Source organism: Planococcus citri, chromosome 3 (genome assembly GCF_950023065.1).
Source record: "Planococcus citri chromosome 3, ihPlaCitr1.1, whole genome shotgun sequence".
In the NCBI taxonomy this organism is placed as follows: Eukaryota; Metazoa; Arthropoda; class Insecta; order Hemiptera; family Pseudococcidae; genus Planococcus; species Planococcus citri.
The window spans coordinates 26,548,627-26,574,260 of NC_088679.1; the positions used below are offsets into that span (position 1 = coordinate 26,548,627).

At 33.4% G+C, this 25,634-nt stretch overlaps 1 protein-coding gene across 1 annotated transcript in view; it reads right to left on the reverse strand.

Annotated features, from left to right (window-relative positions):
• The window catches only part of LOC135840452 (uncharacterized), a 68,168-nt gene that overhangs the window by 37,098 nt on the left and 5,436 nt on the right, over positions 1–25,634 (reverse strand). Inside the window, exons 2-4 of the mRNA XM_065357003.1 lie at positions 22,347–22,377; positions 13,310–13,593; positions 158–294 (exon numbers count right to left, since the gene is read on the reverse strand). Of these exons, the coding sequence (XP_065213075.1) occupies positions 158–294; positions 13,310–13,593; positions 22,347–22,377 (452 nt within the window). The remainder of the gene's footprint in view (positions 1–157; positions 295–13,309; positions 13,594–22,346; positions 22,378–25,634) is intronic.

Genomic DNA, 25,634 nt, shown 5'->3' on the forward strand with positions numbered 1-25,634 from the left:
ATCAATCGTCAAATTATCAGCAGCATCCGAGTGCATAATTTACGCGTAGGCTAAGTGTAGAAGAGGTACTACCACGACGACGACGACGACGACAATAAAAATACACATTATGGATTTTTTGGCGAAAAAAAATAAGAGACGAGAAAAAAATACTCACAAACTGCCCGCGAATCCAGCTGCTTTATTTTCTATGATGGTTGGTTCTGGTGGTTTGCACATGATAATCAGTTCTTGATCTGACATCATTACGACGCCTGGAAATTGTGGAAACCATATCCTGACGTGAATGAAACCCTGAAAATAATTATATTTAGTCGTTTATAATACCTACGTGTGTATACAAAGTGTACTTAGGTAGCTATACGTATACATGAACAGTAAACACACAACATCCTATATCAATAGATAGCATGCTTCCCATAAGGCACGTGTCTTCTAATATAATCTCGTATACCTAGACCTTACAATTCCTCTCTATATGTAGGTATACCTCTACGTCTACGTGTTAATATACTACTTAGTTAATTGAATCTCACACATTGTATACTTAACTTAGACAACACGCGAATACGTGTGATTTATTTAGCACATAGACTATGGTAGGTGAAATTAATACGATGAGCAGCTTCAATATATATATCGCCGAATGTTACTTACTGATAGAAATTATTTCAGAAACTATGATAGCTAGAAAGCTCAAACTTGGGGTGTGGAAAGGTGTGGATAACAGGATATCAGGAAAAATCTAAAAACTTTAAAAAGTTAATTAGGAAAGCTTCTAGAGCGAGTTGAAAGTTGAGAACTTATGCAGCCGAATCCAGTGAAGCAACGTTATCGAACGTTTAGGGATGTTTAACACGTCATCGTGCACTGAAACAGGTTTGGTTGGCGAGTCTTTTGTGGCGTTTTTCGCGAAATACCTGACAGTGGTATCTTACAACAATACAGAAACTCGCCTCTTCCTCTTCACCCTACATTTGAATCTTTTCACAATACAATATTTTTTTTGCCTTTTTAAAACACTCCACAACTCCAGACACATGCGTCAATAGTATGAATAAGACAATAAACACAGCCTTATTATACAGATTTCTACGAAAACCAGATCACATGGGCCTACATACATCGTTTGGTAGGGGAGGAGGGAGGGAGGGGATGAGTTAGGAAAGACATAAAGGATAGATGGAGATAAATTATGTGGAAATAGATTTTCAGTTATCACGCAAAAAAAATCATTAAAGGGTATCCCTGTTGTGATAAGTGAATAATTCTGTGATGGGATATCGTGGGAAGTTGTGAAATAGGAAAAAACATAAGAAATTTTAAGATTTTCAAAACTTGAAAAAAATGAAGGAAATTTTGGATTTTACCCAAAAAATTGAAAAAGTAAGAAGATTTTGAGTGGCTTTTACTCTTCTTGAAAAAAAATTAATAATATCGGGCCATTTTTTATATGTACTAAAATTTTTAAATCAGCAGTTGTAATTTTCATTTTTTCCTCGCTTTTTTTTTTAAAAAAAATTTGAAAAATTGTTTTTTTAATAGGTAGATAGGTACCTACTTTTTTCATAATTTTAATTTCAAAATATGGAAAAACCAAGGGAAATATATCATGATTTTTTGTTGGAAAAATTGGGAATTTCGCGATTCCAAAATCGAATAATGAGAGGAAAAATACAATTTTAATATCTTATCACAGAATGAATTAGGTTTTTGAAAGCCCAGATTTTGAAAAAATTCATAAGTTCAAAAAAGGGTATGTGAAACAAATTAATAAATCGCAGGGTATCTTTTGCAGGACCAAAAAAAAAAAATTAAAGAGTTCAACAAATTTCGCATATCATCCACCCCTCCCACGCCCCCTTTAAGTTAAAATCGTGTTTTTCTTGCAAAACTTCATGTTTCAATTTCATGGACTGTATGCTAGCCAAAAAGCTCAGAATGTGATAATTTCAAACTGCTATTACTTTAAACCTGAAAGTAGTGCTATGTAAATTTTTTGGGAAAATTATTACCCTCAAACCAAAGTACATAGATTTTTTTCAAATTTTTTGAAGTGATAGACGTGGACCCGGTAAAAAATCCAAAAAACTTACTTCTTGAGGTTTCTTTCATTCATTTTTGAGCTTCTTCTAACAATGATCGTATGAAAACAAGAGCAAGAGGCTTGAGTAACGTGAAGATCAGGCGAGTGGCCCGAGCGAAGCGAGGGCGCGGGCGTGAGCTGTTAAGCGAAAGGATGGGGCAATGCGAGCAGCCCGAGTGAAGCGAGGGCGCGAGCCGGGGGTTGGAGCCGCGAAGCGGCTCAGGGGGCGCAGCCCCCTAGTTTTAAATACGAGCTGAATGAGCTGCACGAAGCGAGGAACGAGGGAGGCCGCAATAATCGCCATTTATGACCGTATTTTCACGCTCAATTAATACCCATAGCTATGGGAATTTTTGCGTCGACTTCGTCCACGTCCAGTGGACATTGTAGGTAGAGGTATATAAAGAACCATGTGGACTATGTGAAAAGTTCACAGTTCAGGAAATGCACATCGCGCCGCGTACTATCAGCCGTTAATGGGAACGTTGGCTTTGACTCACGACTCATATAAGGTGATAAAGTATTCGCGGTTTTTAATACGTATTTTGTTTATCTATGTATGTCCTCTTACGTATTTGGTTAACCAAATTTTTCGTGATAAGAAGGGAAAGGAGGGGTGGGTAGGTATGTTCTTACTTGAGAGTGAATATTTTGCAAACTCCCTTAAAGCAAAATGAATACAAATGAGAGGTGAGGAGGGGATTTGCTTCGACGAGATTTGACTCTCTGAAAGATCAGCATGTCTACCACCTCCTGTATTATGAAAAAAAAAATTATTTTGAAAATTTTCAACTGGGTATGTAGATTATTAGGATATCTTAAATTCTTTCTGTAGATCAGAGGCGTAACTCAGAGGTGGGGGGATGGGTCCTATTGGCTCAGGGTCGCCGCTAAAATTTGACGATAAAAATTTCTCCACTGCACATGCATAATAATATTAAGACAAAAAAAGATCCTGTCAGGGATTCCGAAACGATATAGATAATTTTTTTATTGCTTATAAAATAGATATAGGTACCTAGATGTAGATGACGTCTTGTCTGAAACCAACCCTCCGAATCTGAATTTCGCCATTTCGAGAGCCATTATGGAGCCTTCAAGCACGATTTTCGATTTCTCCAGAGTTTAAAAATTTTTCCAGGTGGTTTGGAAATCAATTTGGGCAGCTAAAAATCAAGTTGTGATTTATTCTCGTCCTGATTGACGAGTTCATCCGCATTCAATTCGATTTCCAGGCAAATATCTCAAAGGTGTTTTTTGTGACCATGAATATTTTTGAAAAAAATGTAAAAAATTCCAAAATTTTAAAATTCCTCCAAAAGACTTGAAAATTAATTTGGACAGCTGAAAATCGAGTTGTGGCCTATTCTCGACCTATTTGACGAATTCATCCGCATTCAGTTCGATTTCCAGGCAAACATCTCAGCGATGTTTTTTTGATCAGAATATTTATTTTTTGAAAAAAATGCGAGTAAAAAATTCCAGAATTTCAAAATTTCTCCAAGAAACTTGGAAATTAATTTGGGCAGCTGAAAATCGAGTTGTGGCCTATTCTCGACCTATTTTGACGAATTCATCTGCATTTGGCCCAATTTCCAGGCAAACATCTCATGGGCGTTTTCTTTACCAGAATAAGAAAAAAAAATGGAAAAAATCAAAAATTTTACTTGCTTATAAATGAATCGGTCAGTGCAGAAAGGGCATAAGTCCATTTTTGCGTTTTTCAGGAATAACAAAAAACTGATTCATTCAAAAATCAAAAAATTTCAGTAAACATGCTTAAGGTCATTGAAAGAGGACCCCAAGACACAACTTTTAGCGCAGTTTCCAAAAAAAAATATTCACGTGCGCCAGTGCTGTTGCTGCCTAAACAAATGGGACTTAGACCCTTTCTGCACTGAATTGACAAAATTTCTTTCGAAATTTCTCGGGCACGAATGGGGCTTGATTCTACATCTAAGTACATCATTTAGACTGCTATCCCGTTTAAATTGACCAAAAACCCCTTGAGTTCTAAGACTTTTTGTCGAAGTTGTTAATTTTTTCATCCTTTTTCAGTTCAGAGATTAACTTAAATTTCAAAAAATGGTCTTCTCAAAAATGTTAGTTATTTTTCAAGGAATTTAAAAAATTTTACAAAAAAGTCATAAATGCGGATCCGCCCTTTTTCTGCGCCCAAATACCACTTTCCCGGCAGTTTTGCGGAAATCTGACATCACCAGTCGATCCGCCATACTTTGAAACCCCCATTTCCGCAAAAAAAATTTTTTTCAAAAATGTGACTTGTTACCTTTCTGCACTGACCGATTCAAATAACCCTTTAAATCCAATTGGAAGCTTTCAGTAACTTGAAAACAAGACATCTAGATTTTAATTATTATATTGATATTTTTTACAAATTCTCAAATGTTACGTTTTTTTTTTTAATTTTTTTTTTGGAAATTTTCAGCTGCCTGATTGTTGTACTTAATTTCCCAATTTCGACGGAATGCTGGAGAACAGTTCCTCGCGGTCCCCTTTGAAAATTTGCCTACTGGCATGAGAAAAAAATAATTATTCCAAATAAAACGACGAGTTTTTGAAAAAAAAAACGATCATCTTCTACATTTTTGAAGGTTGAAACCTGAAATTTTCTCATCCTTTTTAGGTTAGGAACGGAAATAAATGGTATAAAAAATAAAATTAAAAAGAATGGAAAAGAGAAACATAAAGATAGACCCCAACGAAACAAAGGCAAAAGCTTTTAAAAATTCGGATTTCGAAATGCGAAAAATAATAGTGTTTTCTTAGATAACATGTTCATTTTTTGGCTCCAAAATTTTTCGAATTTAAAAGGTTACCTATAGTTTTTTAGAAAGGTCAATTTTGAAAGAAAATCAAACAGGCTTGAGCGAAGTGGAAGCAAAAGCTTTCCAAAATTGTAACTCAAGAACTTGAAATTTCATTTTTCTTTTTAAACGAAAAATGAATTAAAAAATTGAATAGATATATTCCATGTCGAAACTGTTAGTCATAACAAAGCGAGGTCAAAAGTCAAAAATTCCAAAAAATTTCAAAAAATGTTACTCAAGTTATAAAATTAGTCGATTTTAAACGAAATGTAATATTTTTTTTTAAAAGCTTTCTTGTTGATGGAAATTTTGAGCCTAATTTGAGGCCCTCGGTACTTTTGTCTTTGAATCATTTTCAAAATGAGTTGAATCGACTGCGCTATGGAGTAGATAAATTCATTTTTAAAAAGAGCTTGACATCCGACCCTGAGAATGCTGATACGAGTATTTTTATTCTTTGAATATCATTTCGACCAATTTATGGTATTTTTTTTTAGGAATTTAGAAATCCAAAAAATCTGCGAGAGAAGGCTCCAGATCACTTTAGAAATATTACCCAGTCGTTTTAGAAGATCGAAAATGAAGTGTAAAAAAATGTCAGCTTTCTTCCTCAATTTGATCAAATTTTGATTTTTCCATGAGAATTGTGCAAGATCAGAATTTTTTTTAATTCGCCCAAAAAATCAACAACAAATATAATTCAGCAATGGAACTTGTGTTTTTTGAATCCACTTTCAGTTTTCACTATCAAGTCTAGAAATTTGAAAATTACAAAATGACAAACTTTTTGATCTGTTGCAAATACTGAGAGTGACCCTTATTTTTTTCCAGGATGATGAGTTCCTAAAAGAAAACAAATGAATTTTTTACCTTGAATTTGCTAATAAAGTTTCGCATTAGAAAATCGTCAAGACGAATGTTAGGCTTTCACTTTATCAAATCTGAGCGTTCAGTTCTCAGAAAAGGAAGCAAAAACTTGGTCAATGTTTTTGTGAAATTTATTTTACAAAATTCTTTCGAAAAATTGGGTACCTACTATTTAAAATGTGTAGGTAGATCAAGGACTTTTGGTATCAAAATAATTAAAGATTTTTCGTAAGTAGATGCCTTCTTCATTTTGGAAAATTAGAAACTTATTCTCAGAAATTGTTCGATTTTTCCAGAACACCATTAGAAAGTTTTTCCCCTTTGACTGGTTTTGCATCAGATTGCCATCGTCATTCTAATTAAAAACTGTTTACATTAGGTACAAATAATAAATTAAATATTTAAAAATTTTCAAAGTTTTTGAGTTGAAATTTTTCAAAAAAAAAATGCTTTGAAATTTTGTAATGCATTGAAAAATGGGGGGGGGGGGATTTTTTCACATGTTCGTCTACACATTGGTAAAAAGATCTCAAAAATGCAAAAATTTTAATTTTTAAAATTTTTGATGGCAGATATTGCAATACATAAGTGTCAAACTTGTAATTTTTTTTCTTGAAAATGAAAAAAAAAGTCCGTCTGATTTTTTGATATGTTATTCTACATAAAAAGGACTAAAATTGAGAATTTTTTCAGAACTTCAACTCGTGGATATCGTGGTTATATTATTTAAATGATAAGTTTTTAAATCGTTTTTTTTTTTTTGGTTTTTAGAAGTGGCAACACTGATTTGGACATCATTCGTCAATTACCCTCTCAATGTACTACAATTTCAAAAAAAAGTTCAAAATTCTATAACCACGTACAATCGGAGCTATTTTCAACTGAAATTTTCCATTTTACTGTCATTTCGGAGAACTTTGAAGCCTCATAACTCCGTCAAAAAAGTCTGATTACCTGTACACATGATCTGAATTTTAAAAATATCTAAAACTCATCGTGCAAAAATCCGCCGATTTGGCATTGAAAATGATCCATCTATAAAATTTTGAAAATTTGAAACGTGCAATTAGGTAGCTAAAATTCTGGAAATTTTATGTTTTACCATTTTTGACACGAATGAAAAAAAATGGTTCTCTATAGTTTCATATGTATATTAATTGAGATTTAGAGGCATTTGTTCTGGGAAATGCAGACTCCAAAAGTGTTCACTATTCATGTAAAATCTGAATTCTGGGTCTCAAAATACAACAGAAATTTAAAATAGGACAAGAACAAACGATTTTTGGGTACTTTTTGCATAATGTGAGCCCTCGACTTTTGAACGACTGTCTTTTAATTTTTAGACCAGATATTTTGGAAAATTCGATCTTTTCTTGAACCATTAATTTTTCGATTGGCTAACAAAAAACTCTGTAAGTTTGCATGGTATTTCAAAAAAAAAAAAAAAAAAATTACGATTAAGTAAATGATTGAGAAGTTGCTCTGTTGGGTAGAAAATTTATAAACATGCATAAAAATGGTTCTTCAAAAAGTGCCAAAATTTATTTTTAAAAAAGAATTCTGAAAATTATTTTTTTCGAAAAGAGCAAGCTTTTGAAAAGAGAACGAACTACAAAAATTATATTTTCCTATCTACACCCCCATAAAAATCCAACACTCAAACTCAACCTAGCATGGACATAAAATCTTCGCTTTAAATGGTCGAAATTTCATCTTCAAAAACTGGTTCCGGCGATTTCAATGCTTAATCGCAAGTAGGTAGGCAACACGCGTGCGTATAGGCACGTGCTTGTTATCTTACATAATTAATTAAAATCCTAACGCGTTTTGGGTTGGTTGGCGCGGAAATGGCGCAGCAGTCGGATCAGTAATTAGCATACAAAGAGGAGGGGAAAAGAGAATTACTTTCTCACAGAGAAAATAAATACGAAATAAATTAATCAAAATGAGATTTACGATTTCGATATATGATGAGATGCGTAAAAATAAATACGTACAAATATGTAAGCGTAATATACCTCTCGTACCTACCTATAAGAATACTGTACGAGTATATGAGTAAAATAAAAACATGTTAATAACCTACTTATATCGAATGTGTGCGTAGAATAAGTGTACCTAATGTGTGTAACTTTTTGCGCGTGTATTTAAATATGTATCTACCTACTGATGAAAAATATAGGTCAAAAAAGTCCGCCTTTTTTTGTTTAATTGGCCTTGAAGGAAACCTTAAGGAAGTTTGGGTTACTTGTACTTTCATATGCCTAACTTGGAAGCTTGGAAATAAAAGGATCTGACCTGCCACCTACTTGAGGAACTTTCAACACCAAAGATGGAATAAAATCGAGCGTTTAACACATACTCGTAATTAAAATTGAACTCCTCGAGCCACACATGATGGATTATAAAAGGCAATATACTTATCCAAATACTCACGCCAGATAATAAAATCCACTTCTCTATTGGTGAATATCGCTTTGATATTTGTATATTACCTATTTGTAGAAACGGTGAATTAGACAATCCGTCTGTAGGGTTTACGACTTTATACCAAAGAAAGGCATACGAGAAAGAATAACGGTGCTGGGAATTTTTTTTCTTCTATTAAATCGTTTGTTCGGCTATTGATAAGAATGTCTAAAGGTCCGAGAGGCTATTGGCAACAAAATCGCATTTATTCCACCGAATCGCTAATCACGCTGGCCGCTATATAATTGTTTATTTAGAACGTTTATTCGAGCGTAACAAAACTGTGGCCATCATTTTTATACATACTTACTTACCTACGTATCTGTATCTCTATCTACCTACAGACTGCACACAGAATACCCGACCTCTAAGTACTGGTATCTATTACATTGCAGAGGAGCAGAATTTCGCTACCTAGGTATACAATGAAGTAAACTATATTATGTTGACTGTTGCGGTGTTAATGCTCGGCTCGGTTTACCTATAGCACCTGCATACCTACTTTTTTTTCTAATGATTGTTATTGAGATATCGGACCGTAGGAAAAAATTCCCACAGATTCGCGATACCTATTCTGTAAAACAATTACAAGTCGTTTTCCACTCGAATACTAATGTTTGAGTTCATTTTGTAGCCTATCAATTAAGTGTCGTTAGTTGGTTATTGCGACGAAAATTCTGTAACGAGAGTCATGAATGATCATTGGAAATACGTCTCTGGGCATTGAAAGAAGATTGGAGAGGTGAGGTAGCAGGAAGAATGAAGTAATAAAGTGAGAATGTTGCTGTGATTGATTGGATGGGATGCCTAATGAAGTTGAAAAATTTGTGAAGGGTTGAAAATTGAAACGAACGATTAACATTTGTATGTATTTTGCCAAGTGACTTTTAAAATGTGTTAGTTTGAAAAAATTTGGAAGAATTTACAAAAATAAAAAATTGAAACCGAAATGACCTAGTGAAAAAATACACGAGAATTCTGAACGAAAACTTCTTCAGGCTTTGGCTCCAATTGAAGAAATTGAAGAGAAATAGAAGTCTAAAAATATTTGAAAGAGTTTCTAATCACAGAGACTAATTTCAAACTGGAGCCCGATGCCAATAACCGCCTAATTTCCATATAATTTAGTGCATTTTTTCTATGTTTTTTTCGGTCAATCGTACAACGATCGAAATTAATTTATTTCTGAAGAAATTATACGTACCAAATGGGTACTTTTACGACCGACCAATAATAATTATGCATACATATTTTTTCATACGGCGGGAATCAAAAATTTAATATCATACTTTAGTCTTCATGAGATTCAAGATACCACTAAAAAAATGTCATAAAAATAAAATTTCATAGAATGCAATTAGCTGAGAAATGATAATTTTTAAATTAGGTATTAGGTACGCTTTACGTAGACGTAGGTACCAAAGTATGTAATGATCATTTTTAAAAGGTTATTAACACATGAGTGACATGAGTATCAACTCCAAGTCACCCAATTGTACCTATAGCTGTGATATGAGATAGCTATAGATTCTCATGATCTTTCTCAGGGTTCTTTTCCTTATTTAATTTAGATCTTTTATATAAATATGCGAATTGCAAACATTAGTTTCAGCGTCATTCGCTGATTAATTTTTGATTCAAAATCGCGATAATGGTTAATCTCATCGTCAATGAATGAACGACCTATCACCTCTTTTCCATTCCCTCTTTTAAGTTTTATGTGACTATTAGAGTGTGTGTAGGTACCTTATTATACCTGTATTAGGTACCTAATTGGTGGATTTTTTTTTCGTTTTTTTTTCTGTTCCCCTTTCCATGAAGTTGTAAAAATCACACCATGAATTTTTCAGCTTCGTTGGTGAAACAAGTGGCGATGGTATGCCAATGTCGATGAATCCCCCCACCCCCACTTTTTTTACAAAATGCGGAAAAAATCGAGTTTTGGGCAACATTTTTAAATTGAAAACGTTGGTATTTCCAGCATCTCACTTTATAATCCTATTTCAGTAAAATAAATTCAAATCCAATTTTAATTCCTCCTCAAAAAATAAGAAACATAAATTGAAAAATTGAAAATTTTACGTTTTTACTTACTGATTCTTTTGGATTAGATTAATTTTCACCAGGAAAGCATTATTCAATGATTCCCCCCCCCACTTGGATTAGGTACGAAAAAGTGGAATTTGGATCTTCTAAATTTCTCAAAATAATTTTTTTAGAACGATTCTCTTGAAGTATAAAAATTCTATCAATCTTGCATTGCAATTTAAAATTCACAGTAAAGTAAAATGCATGATTTAAGTAGAATATTTTCAAAATTTTTGGAAAACTTGAAAAAAATTTTCAACTGCTGGCATTTTTGAGAAATTTTAAAATTTTTCAGAAAATCTTTTTTCGGCTGTATCGCCAAAATGAAGGGCCCGAGAGAAAAAAATGTTCAAACAAAAATTGTTCTACGCTAAATTTCCTATAAGTATGACCAGTTCGGTTAAAATATATTTTTCAATTTTTGGTGAATTTTTGAAAATCTAGGTCAAAAATAAGAAAAAAAATCAAAATTGTACCAAATTGAGCTATAAAGCTGAAATTTGGGATATACCCTATTTTCAACCAGCCAAATCGATTGGAAACTATTTCAAGCCGTTTTGAGCAGTTCTGGAGGCTCTAGCACATTTTTTAAACTTGAAATATCCCACAAAATTTCATCAAATGAAGTTGGAAAGCCGAAAGTTAATTCGGATAGATTTCGTCGCATTTTCGGAAAAACAGAAGTTCCTAAAAATCTGCTGGAGGCTCCAAAACGGATTGAAACTGTCTGCGATCCACCTCAGAATAATGTCAAAAATAAGGTGTCTCTGTTTGGTAAAATTTAACGGAAATTTTAAGCATTGAAATATCTGCTGGATGCTCCAGTAATTTCCAAAAAATCTACTTGCAGTCGACTCTCTAGCGTATTGAAATTAGTTTACAGAATGAATTTTAGCTTTCCAACTGCTTTTGATGAAGTTTTGTGGAAAGTTCAAGTTTCAAAAATCTGCTGGAGGCTCCAGAATTGCTCAAAATGGTTTGAAATAGTTTCTAATCAATTTGGCAGATCGAAAATAGGATATATACCAAATTTCATCATTCTACGTCAATTTGGTAAAATTTTGTTTTTTTTTTATTTTTGGCCAAAATTTGATTTTTAAAAATTCACCAAAAATTGAAAAATATAATTATTTTAACTGAACTGGTTATGCTCATAGGAAATTTGGCGTAGAATAATTTCAGTTCGATCACTTTTTCCCCTCCGGTCCTTCATTTCGGCGATATAGCTGAAAAACGTGGATTGACAAAGGTAAATGACCTCTTGCGAGGATCGCAGACGTTGCAGAGTTCAACTTTGGTCAAAATATTTTCGAGTCTACTATGAATCAAGTTCACGTTTTACATTGTCGATTTTCATTTTTTTGCCCTCTAAAAAATATCATTCACCTTTTAAAGTTTTATAGTGAAAAAATAAACTTCTCGCATAAAAAGTACCAGGTATCGTTTTTATGCCTCCCAAAATACAAATTTTCAAGAACTTTCGCCCTCCTTTTTTTCAAAATTTTGGCATCCTAAAAAAAATTTATTCAAATTCTAAAATTTTAAAAGCCAAAAAATAAACTCCTCGTGTAAAATAACATCGTTTTTAGTTCTCTCGAAATACAAAATTTCAAAAGTTTTCGTCCTCGCTTCGTCCTGGGTCTGTTCTCTTTTTTTTTCAAAATCAACTTCTTGAAAAAACATCGTTTTTAGTCATCTCGAAATCAAATTTTCGAAAAATTTCACCCTTGCTTCGCTCGGGCCAATTTGTTTCTTGATTTAAAAAATGTTAAAAAATAACATTTTGGCCCCCCCAAAAATTCAAAACAGAAAATTGATTTTTTTCTCTATATCAGTTGGAAAATTTAATGATTTTAACCAAAAATCTGCTCAAGATTCCATGTTGGCTTGAAACCATCACTATTCGATTCGGGAGGTCTCAAATAGGCTACAAAAAGAATTTCAGCTTTCTACCTGAATTTGATCAAATTCTGATTTTTTCATAGAAAATAAGGAAAATAGTTTCAAAAAATTCTGAAATTTGAAAAAAAAATTAAGACTTTATATTAAACCTAAAAATGAATTTTTGGATGCTTATCGTTAGTACCAAAGCTTTTTTCACGGTTTGGGATACCTACCTTAAATGACCCCTGTGAAGCCACAAATGATTCGAAGTCTTGATATAGGGTGATCCAGTTACCTATTCTACTGTATTTTTCAGAAAGATCGACCATGAAAATCTTGAGGATTTGATAAGAAGTAGTCATTTAAGAGACCAGGAAATCCGAAACTTCATTGAGTTGAATTTATCATGTTCACTCACTTGCTGTAATTTTTAATTCTATTTTTTTATACAATTTTATTTCTTTGAAATAACTTTCTCTCACTATAAATATCTTCATTAGATTTTCTGTACTTCCCCCCCCCCCAAACGCCAATTCAAAGACAATCATATCTACCAGCAGAGAAGAAAATGTAAAGGCGCCTATATACGTAATGTAAGCAACTAAGCATGTGAAGAAAATTTTTCACATTCCAATTGAGCAGCAATGTCGAAGATTTTGAAAAAAAAAAAAATGAGAAAAACTCCAAATGTGTGTTCTCAGTATTAAAAACATAATTACATTTACAAAAAGTTATAATAAAAAAAAATTAAAAACAGACTAAACTCTCAAGTTTATACGTTGGTCATTAACCAAATAGGTAATTATTAAGCCATCTCATAACCCATAAGGCGAAGAAAAAGAACTCCGAAGTGTTGGTTTTTATCGCGCAAGTAAGTATATAGCTTGCAAATTGACGTAATTACGCGATGCATTTATAGGGATGGGTGTACGAGAATTCAACTGCAAGAATTTCCTATAGGTAAGTATACAGAGAAGCTGAGAGTGAGAGGCCATAACGCTATATGTTCGAAAGCGCTATTAAAATTACGAGTATGAAATGTTTTGTTTCTCATTTTATAATGAACATTTTTTCTCATACTTACATTTCGTTTAAGTACTCCGCATCGGCTGAAATCGGTAATTAGTAAACTATACGTTAATCTAGTGTTATCCGTCAGGTCGGGTCTGATTTGACAGACAGGATCTATTAACGGATCGACGCCTCGGTCGTCGGCGAATAAAGGAGTGCCTTTGAATCCGTCTGGTTTTCTCAGTCTTGCCGATAACATATCTTTTAGTCCAGATGTACTGGCGGTAGGAGCTGGAGCTATGGCGGCTTTGCCGTTTCGCACCGAGTCGCTCCAAAAGGCACACTGGATATCTTGTACTGTGGACAGAAAAAAGATACGAGATTAATTGAATGAAGTAGGTACGTAAATGCTGATTTATGTGAAGCTGTATAGGTACTCAGTATAGCTAGGTAGAGATATAGGTTACAGTATTTTGAAATTCGACCAATTCACCTATTGGACTTGCTGAAGTTTTCAACAGATTCATTAAAATTTTCAGTGTTTCAAAATTCCACTCGAAAGGTATTAAAATCATACTCAAATCATACTCATTAGGTTACAGTGAAAAATCAAAATTTTAAACAAATCAAACTAGATTGAATAATGCAGCTCTTTTACAACCGGTTTGAAAATTTTCTTTCAGGGGGACCAAAATATTCAAAAGCTGTGTAGTAATTCATTTCATTGATCTGACAGACATAAAGGACCCAAATTTCTTGAAATTCAAACTGTTTGATAAGCATGTTTTTTTTCGAAGAATAGGTTTGAAATTGGTTTATCATTTGGTCAGAAAACTTCAGAATTTGAAATTTAGGCCATTCAAGAGTTTGTTCTGTTGAAAAAATAGAAGAAGAAAGAGGTGTTTTTTGGCTGTTTATTTTGTCATTTTTCGTACAACTCCTAAATTTAATTTTAATTTTTTCGCAAAATTAGACTGACAAGCATTTTTTTTGGTTGATCGTCTATGGAAAGAGGGAGAGGGGGAAGAAAAAGATCATTTTGAATTCTCAGCGAGCATTCGAAGAGATTTTCATCTTTTTTCAAACTTAAAAAGCAATTTGGAATATTTTGAAGTTTCCAATTTTGTAAGAGTTTCACAATTTTTGTGAATTTTTGACGTGACTGTTACGGGATTTCAATCCTTTTTTGAAGAATTTTCGAATATTGGTACATTTTTTAGACGATTTTTATAAGGAATACTATTATCAGTTTTCAATTACGTATAGGTAATTTTTCTATGATTTTGAGATGATTTTCAATGGGCTAGTTTTGAGCGAATTTTTTGTTTAGAACGATTTTCAAAAAGTGAAAGTTTTACGAAATTTTTCTTGCGGCCTTGTGAACATTTTTCATACAAATTTTGATCGTGATTTCGAAAGTTGGAAATTTCTTTAGTAATTTTTAGAGCATTTTCTCATTTTTGAATACCTGATTGGTTTTCTGGCAGTCTTAATGCTTCAGATCATATTATTTCGAATTGAAAGGTTTTTTTGATTTTTATGAATTTTGATAGACAATTTTTCAACAAAAAAAAAACCTTTTCAACGTCTTGAAACAGCAGCGAGGATCTCCAGAAAACATCAATCAAATAATGAAGGTTCAGGTTTATCTGAGATAAGAATCCGAAGACGCATGTCCATAAATATCGCTCGACTCTACCGGACTTCCAGTGGAGATGCTGCCGGGGTAATCGCCAATGTCCACCCTCTCCACCTGCACATCGCCGAAAGGAGTGTAAAATGGCTTCTCAAAAACGATTATCCAGTCGCAGATTATTGCCATTTACCCATGTTACCTTGGCCTGGAGGCAATGCCGCATCGCTCAACACCAAATTTCATGCCGCTACCATGAAAGAATGGCAACAGATATGGAATAATTCAGAAGTCAGTGAATGGACTCACAGAATTATTCCTAATGTTACAAAAACTATTAGCGCTCACGCACTTGATTTTTACCTTGACCAAGCTTTGAGTGGGCACGGCTGCTTCCGTTATATTCTACATAAGTTCAAATGTTTGCCATCACCCAACTGCGATTGTGGAAAAATAGAAAAGCCGAAACACATATTCGTTAAATGCCATCTACACGCAGCCGATCATCCTGCAGATCCTCTGGACATCAGTAATCCCATTCACTTGGAATATATGTGGTCAACGGTACGCAAGCTGTGGGAAGCAGAGCGGCTATGGCAGACCAGTCCACCGTTTCGGCACAGCCGCTTGTAGATAAGCTATAAAGCCGAAATAATCCATTCCCCCCTTTTCCCTCCTTCCCTCCATCAATCAACAACAAGTCGCTTGTATTGTACATCAATATAATGCAACCTGGATAATTAAGATTCTAAGATGTATTGTTATTATTAAGATGTAGACTTATTAGATAAACCCCTCCGGTAAATAATAAGCTGTGTCCCGTCAAATAACAATATACTTCCCCCTCCGGGCAAGTCCAGACTGGGGTACCATTAAAAAAAAGGTTTATCTGAGACACTTCCAGAGTAATTTTCAAATCGCTGTGGAAGATTTAAAACTTGCTGGAGATTCCACTTTGGGTTTGAATTTGAAGTGATAAGAGAATTGTAGTGAATTATTATTCACATTTGACATTGGTTCTTCTCGTTCATTTTCACTTTATCATAATAGCAGCTCATTAAAATTTTTTGAATTTAAAAAAATTTACAAAAATCTGGAAATGAACGCCAGTGCTTAAAATTTTGGTTACTGAGATTTCAAGTATATTTTGTGGTATTTTTTTTACGACAAAATTTGGGTTATAAAATACATTTTTTCACAAGAATTTCAAGATTTTGGAACTCTTTTAGCACCAAAAGGTGCCAAAAAGTGCGTTGGTAGGTACTTAAAATAATGATCTAAATATAAAATGCTCAGAATTGTAACTTCTCAATCGCATGTCTTAAGATTTTGAGACGTCTTTTTTTTCTCTGAAAAGAAGATGTTCAAAAATACATCCCGTCTAATGTCGAAGAAAAGTGCCAAAATTTGACACTCACTTATCAGATTTTAGCTCTCGAGTGGCACTCAACAAAAAAAATTAATAAGTATGAAAACCTAATGCCCACGAAATGGATCAATTATATATGCACACTGCACAGGCAAAAACTTAGGTACATGGGAATCAATTCGACTACACCCGATTCCTAAAAAATCATTTGGGAATCAACTCACTTACAACCAGTTGCACATTTCAGGATTTTGAGACATTTATTTGAAAAAATTTTCCTCCAAAAAGTAGATTTTTTTCTCACCCAAAATGGTGACGTTCCCCACTCATGTCAAAATCAATTCTCACGTTTTTAATCAATTTAAGAACATTCTGAAAAATTTATGAAATTTGTGAAAAATTTTGAAAAAATTAAAACCTTGTAGGACCCACAATTTTCTGCTAAATTTTTTTGGGAGGCACTCTTCGAGTTCTAATCTCATGTTTTTGTAAAGAAAAAAGTGAGAAAAATAAATAACCAACAGATCAAGAAATGTATTTACCTACAAATCCTAATTTTTTATCCCGAAAAAATAATTTCAGCTAAAATCTACAGATTTTATTACTACGACGTTGTATTCTTTGAGACCATATTTTGAATAATTTAAGCATTTTTTACGAGCATTGTCTGTTGAAAAAAAAGTCCTCAAGTGAAAAGCCCTTTGTTGGATAAAAATATAGACGTACAAAAAAAATAATTAGTTTACGGAAATGAGCTCGTTAGACTCACCCTCTTTGCACCCCTGCCACTTCGATAATTACTTTTTGGCTAACCTCGATAACATTAAAGACCTTTACTTTTCTTCTTTTTTTCCCCAGCAAACTTATGAAGTACGATGTATACTTTTTACATTACCTAATAAAACTTTCAGACAGAAGTTTTTTTATTTTGTCCGGCCCCTTCCGCAATAACCATGATATCTGCATTTCTGCGGATCAAGGAAAGAGAGAAGAGAATTGGTACCTAGAAACAATTAGTAATAAACAATTGAATTCATTACCACGTTCCAGATAGATTCTCTTTGCCATTTTTTTGCATCAATTTTGCTGTCTTTTATTTAACAACTCGAAAGTGAGCACTTAAAAAGGTGACTGAATGAACATGTATCTTTATTATCTTATTGACATCGTGTACTCGTAGAAGTGCTACGAACACTGCAGAATCTCCTAGTCAGTGTCACGATTATTGCCCTTATAGTGAATGGCCTTTCCGTGTTTCAAAGTTTTTCTTCGTATAGCTTAGATATACTCGTATATTCATCTATCATTGTTATTTAATTATTTCGTTTCGCCTGCACTTTTTTTTCCACTAAGGGTGCGGTAAACGGTGTACTCCTTTTTATGGGAAACGTGCTCGGCTACGTTTAACTTGAATCTTATTAATTAACAATTCGAACTATAAGGTAGCTCATTGTTTTATTGTTGTTTTTTTTTGTCATACTGCTCTGCTAAGTATAGGTAAACCGAATAGATCGAAGATTGCGGATGCGGTTAGGTTACTGCGGTTAAACTGATTTATCGCGAGGTGGAAAGATATTCTATAGACAGTATAATAAGAGCAGAGAGCATATCTAGGCATATGAAATATATTTGATTAGCTTATCCGATCGGCATTTACCTACGCTATACGCTATTGCTTCCAGCATTATTGGTCAACAACGATCAAATGATAATCGTTATACCGATGCTCGCGATGTCGCGTTCTATATTTCGATCTAGGTATAGGATATTTCAACATACATGAGTACAGAGAGTAGGTACACTGTGTAGTGTGTATACCTGCAACTTATGAGTATCATTTGAATAAAACTTAGTAGCTTGAGATCTACTATAGAGGTACATGTATATGAATAAACAAATACACCAGAGGTAATCTCGATCATCTCAGATCGAAATAAAAGATTAGTAAATTGTTCTAACGGGTTTTGTTTTTTCGAATAACGTTCTCGCGTATTTCGAATTAAGAATACAGTGAAGGGGATTTCAAAAAAAAAAAAAAACGTTATTAAAATTCTCCAAACATAAAAACAAATAATTTTGCTTTCGTCGCGTTCCCTCAATTCGTCGAGATGGTAATTCGTGACATGACGGTGCTACTTTTTTTTTCTTCTCTATATATTCTTAGATCCTTCTTTTAGGTTGATATTTTGCCAACTTGATTGCTTTTAAATGACGTGGTCACGTGAAGTTTTTCGATTTTGTTTTTTGTTCAACTGGAATACACGTATGTAGGTAGATAGGTAGGTAGGTAGGTAGATTTAGGTAGCAACGATATCGTGGTAAAATTATCATATAAGAGAAAGGGAGCTAAAAGTTAAACTCATCACATCAATGTGACCAAATGAACTCGTTTTCGTTCGTTTGAGTGAAACTTGGGTTGGATTGAAAACAAATGGGTGAGGGACAAGCTCCCCTCTTGAGAGTATTTTCTGTTGTAAAATGCAATTTTTATTTATTTACGGATAAAATGTATTCTGAGCCAGAACTCGATAAAGTTTGAAGCCTTATTATGCTCGAGAGTGTGGCAAAAGGGTGTTTATCTTTTGGAAAACCTGGAAAGCAGAGGAAAACCGAGGATGTCAATTTCAGGAAATTGGGGAATTCTGTAAATAGTAATACAATCGTCTTTCTATCCCCCCCCCCCCGCAAAATAGTAAATAAGGTTTGATTTTTAATTTTTTTTCCCCATTAAAAAAAAAATAGATCCATGACCCAGCCTTTTGTGTTTAGTTTGACTTATTTTCAATAGATATCTACTTTGTTCCAGTTCCAGTTTTTTTTATTTCGATTCCAGGAAATCCGATTTCAGTTTTCCATTCCTGATTTTGACGGTAGAAAAAGAAGAGATTTATGATTCTGAAACTTGAAGAATTCGTGAGTGTTGAACATCTCGGGAGATTTCTCTATTTTTATGGAGGGTCGTTTAAGAAGAAGGAAATATGTGTCCCAAAATGCATAAAAATAACAAACTTTTCTCAATTAATAAATTTTTTTATCACTTAGCCTACCTAAGAAATCAAAGTAAATACAAAAATACACACTGTACTTCCATCATGTTCAAGGTACAGGGGTCTTGAAACGTGACAGCTGGAAGGGGGCGTGAGTTCAATACCCCAAAAAAATTCCCTCCATTTGGAAACTACAAAATTTTCCCAATTCAAGTCTGTGATTTATGACTTGAAATGACACATAAATTCTGATTTGGGACATGAGCGACTTGAAATAAACTCGGAGTAGAGATTTAAATGCTCCGATATTTTTTCAGCAATTTTAGGGCATAGTGCAATTCTTTTAGAGCTGAAAAAACCAACTCAACAGTAAAATGTTTAAAAATTAATGAAGTGTTCGATTTTCAAGTTTTGGAACATTTCAAATTCCTCCTCTTTGCCACCAGCTCATCATGGGTTCCAACTTTTTAAATCAAAAATATTGTCAAATCTGGTAAATTTTCATTGTTTTGAAAAATTTTGGTGCACATGAAATAATATCTTCTGAAATGGACCCTGTGAAGTCAACGTTATTCCTTGAAAATCACTTTTTATGCATTTTTCAAGTTTTTGGGCAGAAAGAGCCAGTGGGAGGTCAAAACGTTCAAAAAATACAAAAATAATAATTTTCAAAATTTTTAGGGGAATTAAATTTCCTTTCCTCAGTTTTCCTGGAGACCATGAGGCCCAAAATATGTCTGGTAGATATTTACGTACCTAATTACCTACTTCAAATTTTTTGTCAACAAAATTTTCAAAGTGAAACCAGGGGCCTCTTCTTGCTCTGAGCCTGTGACCGTATAGCTTCACAAGCCTCCCCTCAACCGTCTCAAAATTTTTTAGATTACTTGGTAAAAATTCGCCACTGATGACGTTTCAAAAAATTAAACCCTACTTCTCCTCTTCATTTTCTATTATGTTTGGAAAATTAGAAAAATTGGTAGGTACCTACCTAAGTACAGATAAATTAATTTTAACGTTTCAAGGCAAAAATTGCCAAAAAAATTTCCACATTTCAACTTTTTATTTTTTCATTTTTGTTTTTTTAACCAATTTTGGGAGCTTCACTTTACGAGGGAACCAATATTTTTCAAGTTTTACTAAAAATGAAAAATTTTCCAAATTTTCTAAATAGATTTCAAATTTGAAAATTTCAATTTTGAAAGCATCTATACGAAGTCAATATTATTGAAAGATGGACCAAGATAGGATGAAAATAAGACTTTCCAAAAAAAATGTTGACCAGAAATGAGAATTTTCAAAAAATCCTTACAGATTTCAATTTTTTAAATTATTTTAAAGAATTTCGTAATTTGACATTTTTTGAGAGGAGAGGTGTGGGGAGGGGGCGGGTTACCTATACAAAAAATTACCATTGATTGAAAGGCCAATGAAAGTTTTTTCGTTATTTAGAAGAAGTCTGACACGAGAATTGCCTTTTATTAATATTTTCATTTTTTTCCAATTCTTGGGTAACATTGTTTTTTTTTATGGAAAGACCGAGGGAGGTTTTTTCTCATAAAGGAGATTGTTGAGAAAAGTTTTCATCTAAAATAGCAACTTTTCAAAAAAAATTCATTTTTGTTTAATTTTTTTCAACTTGGGGCTCCTTACATGAGGTTGAGACTAACATAGAACGAGGATAATTTTTTTTTTTTTTTTTTTTGAAAAGAGGGCTATCAAAAATAAATTTATTTTGTTTAAGGAGGGGATGGGGAGGGGAGTCATAAGACGGAGATCAACATTGTGAGGATGATTGTGGAAGAATTTTTTAAAAAGCGTCATTTGGAATAGTTCTGACTCTGAAATGCAAAACTTTCAAAAAATGTTTACTGATTTTGATTTATTCCAATATTTAAAAAAAAATCCAACTGTTAAGGCTTCATAATGTACAAAGGGGACCAGAAAACTTGATTTTAGACTACGAAAAAAATTGTGCTAATACAGTTCAAAAAGTTGCAAAAATTGCTCTGCTCATCTCTCTTTAAAAATTTTTGACATTTTTTACCCTCCCACCTCCCAAAAATTCTAAATATGCAACCTTTTATATTAAAAAAAATGCCGCGAAAACATCAAAATTTGAGCTCATTTCCTCCAGAGATGGAAAATATTGAATTTTGGACACAATACGATCTTATTAATCGAGCTGGGAAGGGGAGATGGACTCAAAATTTCTTTGGAAATGGTTCATTTCAAAACTAACACTTTGGTTGACTTTTATTTAATTTAACGAGAGTGCGAATACCTCCATCTTACCCTCGGAGACTCTTTAAAATGATTTTCATCAAAAAATTTCAATAACTTTGGTACCTAGATTTTTTGTTGAGCTTCTTCAAGACGAGAAGAACACTTCGAAGACTCGAATCTTTACTACTTGTGTCATCAATCGTACAAATTTTCAACTCCCAAAATACATGACAATTGAATTACTTTTATTACCAATCTCCATCATTGTCAAAGATCATATCTTCATCTATCTTTCCCCTCAGTCTGCACCTCTGTCTCCATCTCACTCACGTTTTCTGTCCATTTACCGGAAGTACTACATAAGTCTAGGTATCCTAGTTACCCTATAATACGACATGGTTAATATTTCGACTTGAAATTCATTTTGTGTGCGGATTCTTATCTCTATATTAAATCGTAAATGATTTACTTTTTTTTCCTATGTATTTCGCAATCGTTAAAATACCAAATAACGGAAAACGTGTGTATGCCTTTAGATGCGGAATGCGTGCGCCTGTAGGTCTACAGGTACGTTAGAGTGGCCTAAATGACTGAATTATGGTAAACAGCAAAAAGAATGAGTGTAAAAATAGATGAAAAAAAATAGAAATAATCTCCAATACCGGTCACCTAAAAGGCAATAAATTTTACTGGCGAAAGCATCGCATGTGTAAGTGGTGCTGCCTTGTTAAATATGTAGGAGAAAATTTTCTACATTTTTTAAAAAATATATTATAAGTACGACGACGACACGATGCACGTGTACAATCGTATATACGCGTAGGTGTAGGTTGAAATGGAAAATGCAGCTTGTAAAATGTAAAATATTCTTCTATAAGGTTTATAGTACACTTACCTTCGTAATCTTGAGTAAATGCATTGTGTAACTGAAACATGAAAAAAAAAAAACGGAAATAAATTAAAATACGGAAAAGAAATAAATACGTAATGAATGTCAAGGTCATTCGAGTTCGTGTAACCGTTCGAGAGGTTCGTGGAGCATTCGATGCTCGTTATACTTAGTTCGTAAAGCTCACGCTGAGATCGTATTTAAAAGTCAAAAAATTCGCTGATTTATAAATTTCTCGAAACCATCTCGGAAAAAAATACGAGTGACAGGAAAGTGAAGACGAGGCACGATACAGTTAGTTATTTGAGATCGTTTGTAGCTGGATGAGTATATTTTAGTCGAGTCGTCGGTATCATAAATTTATATGATTGGCATTTTTGATGGTCGCAAGATTTTCGGTAGCCATCGAATAAGGGATATCAAATTGACAGAATTTCGATCAAATTAGGTTAATTATACGTGTAGGTACGATTAAAAAGTGAGTAATCGTGTGATCGCAATGGATACCCTTTTGGCTTCATCAACTACCTATATCTACTATAATGAGCTTATCGAACAGATGAGAAAATTGGCGATGAAATTGACGAGAGTCTGTTTTATCAATGGAAGGGACTGCAGAGAAGGTAGCAAGTGGAGGAATAATAAAACCCATCAATGTGTCCGGAATGATTATTTATACCAGTTAGTTACCTAGGTATTTACAAAGTTAACGGAAGTTGATATTCGAACTTGTGACCAAGTATTTTCTGCTGCCGTAACAATTACCTTTCGAAAAGAAGATAACGGATAATGACAAATTTTGATGGTAATTCGAATCTTATAACGTTATTTTCATAAAAATTCCTTCTCTGTGTTTTTTTTCCCTTCTACATTATGGCTCCAAAGATAGAATGACGACGACGAGGACGAAGATCAACACCTTAACGAAAATTAATGAAACGGTTACACAAGCTGAAGTGAACCGCGCGTTTGAAGATTATCTATGAAAAAAAAAAGTCACTCGATACGATGAAGATCACTTCGTCAAGGTTTACGATCAGCTCTTCGTCTTTCTCGCGTCTTCGTCCATTAGATACGGATAATTAATGAAATTAAAATACTTTTTACAAGTTTATGATGACGTGAGTTTAAATCTAAGTACTTATAATGGAGCTTATGGGTGTGTAGGATAAGCGAGTGATATTTTTTTCCCGTCGCGATTACAATTTGTAATGAGAGGAATGGCGTGGTCGATTGTGAATCTATGTTTTAGATCTTCTTGAGGATCAATTAATTAATCGAATTGTCTGTGGGAGTGTGAGCAACGTAGGGTCGCGTTATCGCCAAATTTTCATCGTGTGTGAGCATGTAGAAAGCTGTATGGGTTCATTAAACGAAGAATTTGTCGTTTTGATGGTATCTTTTATATTATGTAAGATTGCGAGAATATCGAGTTGGATACCTTTATCTATTCTCTAGTTCAAGTTCAAGGATAAAACATTAACCCTGAAATCTGTAAGCATAGGAAATGTCTTTAGCGAGCATTTTTAATCAATCGAAAGTTGCGTAGGAGATGATGGTTGAATTTTCATGGTGAGGTGACAAAAAAAAAAAAACATGTATGACTAGTTGATCGAGATGAGTTTTGTACCTATTGAAAGCAGGGAGTTGGTGGTTTTGATGAGATGGCATGTGAGGTTGAGAATCTTGAGTTGAATGGTCTCTGGATCGAAGATAAGTGCCTCGAAGTTCAATGTTTTCTACATTTCAAAGGACATTCATCTCAGAGGATTTTTTAGTTCTATATTTCACAATCCCAGGGGAAAAAATTGAAAACTATACCAATTTAACGAAAAATGATTAATTTTGATCAGATCAGATAAGATTACTGGTTCCAGTTTGATCTGATCAGATCCTATTTTTTTTTCTATGGGAACAAACGATCGAGTTGAATATTTTAACCAACAGAAAAATGACCAGACCGAATAAACAAAAATCGAAAAAGCATTCAAAAATGACTTGGTAAAGGGTCATTGTCCATTGCAGGGTAGAAATAGGTAAATTGGCCCAAGTTGATTTTTAAAAATTTTTCTTGGATACCCTTCCATTTACTTACAGTGATAGAAAATAGATTGGAAGTTCATCATCGCAATGCTACCCTCTCCTCTTTAGGAAAATGGACTAAAAAAAATATAGAATTTCAACATTTTTAGTTCGATTCCGGACCAGGAAATTTTTTAAAATCAGATTTCGAATTTTGGAAATTGAAAAATGACCACCGACCGTACCATCGATTGTGAGATGACAAAAATTTTTTTTATTCAACATTTTTTGTCGTCGCCTCATTATTTTAGACTTATTATTTTCTCGATCATTTAGCTAAATTTTAGATTGATTTTTTTCACTCCAAATATGAAAATGCCCAGCTTTTTCTCATGCTTGGAAAAAAAATTTTGATTTTTTTTGTGTCAAAAATAGACCATTTAATTACGTTATTTTTCTTTCAAACTACACGTGTGAAAACTGCTCTCATTTTAGCAGGATTCATTTTTTATTTCATGCCTAAAAAATTTGAGCCAAATACTCGAATCGCTCAAAACTTGGAAAAATATTGCAAAACATGCATAAAAATCATAAAGAAATTGGTTGCTGAATTCGCATAAGAATAAAAAAAAATGAAAAATTGACTAAAAGTTTGCCAAATGTTCCAAATTTTAGGGATGAAAAGCTAGCCGAAAGCTGAAAGTCGAGCAGATTTTCGCACTAAGCCAAAAGCTAAAAGTTTGCAAGTTTCATTTTTTCCAAGCCAAAAGCTAGCCAAAAGTTTCATTTTTTTTGGCTTTTTCAAAGGCTTTTTTGCAGAATTGAATTCTCTAAATTCAGAAGAAACAAAAAAATGAAAAAAATTTCATACAATTTTATTTTAATGCGATTTAATGAAATGAAAAAAAAAGAAGAAAATAATTCTAGCAAATGAATATTCTCACTATCACTAATTATTATGAAATCAATGTACCTGATCTAATTTTTAATCCCCTTTTTTTGTAAATTGGTGGTGTATCAGCTAAAAGTTTGAAGTCAAAAGCTTAAAGCCAAAAGTTTAAAGCTAAAATCTTAATGAAATATAGCTGAAAGCTGTTAAATTGAAAATACATATAAGTAAAAGCCATTGGAAGCCAAAAGTTTGGCTAAAGCAAGCTTTAAAAATCGAGATAGCCGAAAGCTGAAGCCAAAGTTTCAATTTTGAAATTTCAAGCTAAAAGCCAAAAGCTGAAGTTTCATTTTAAGGATTTTCATCCCTGGCAAATTTGCACG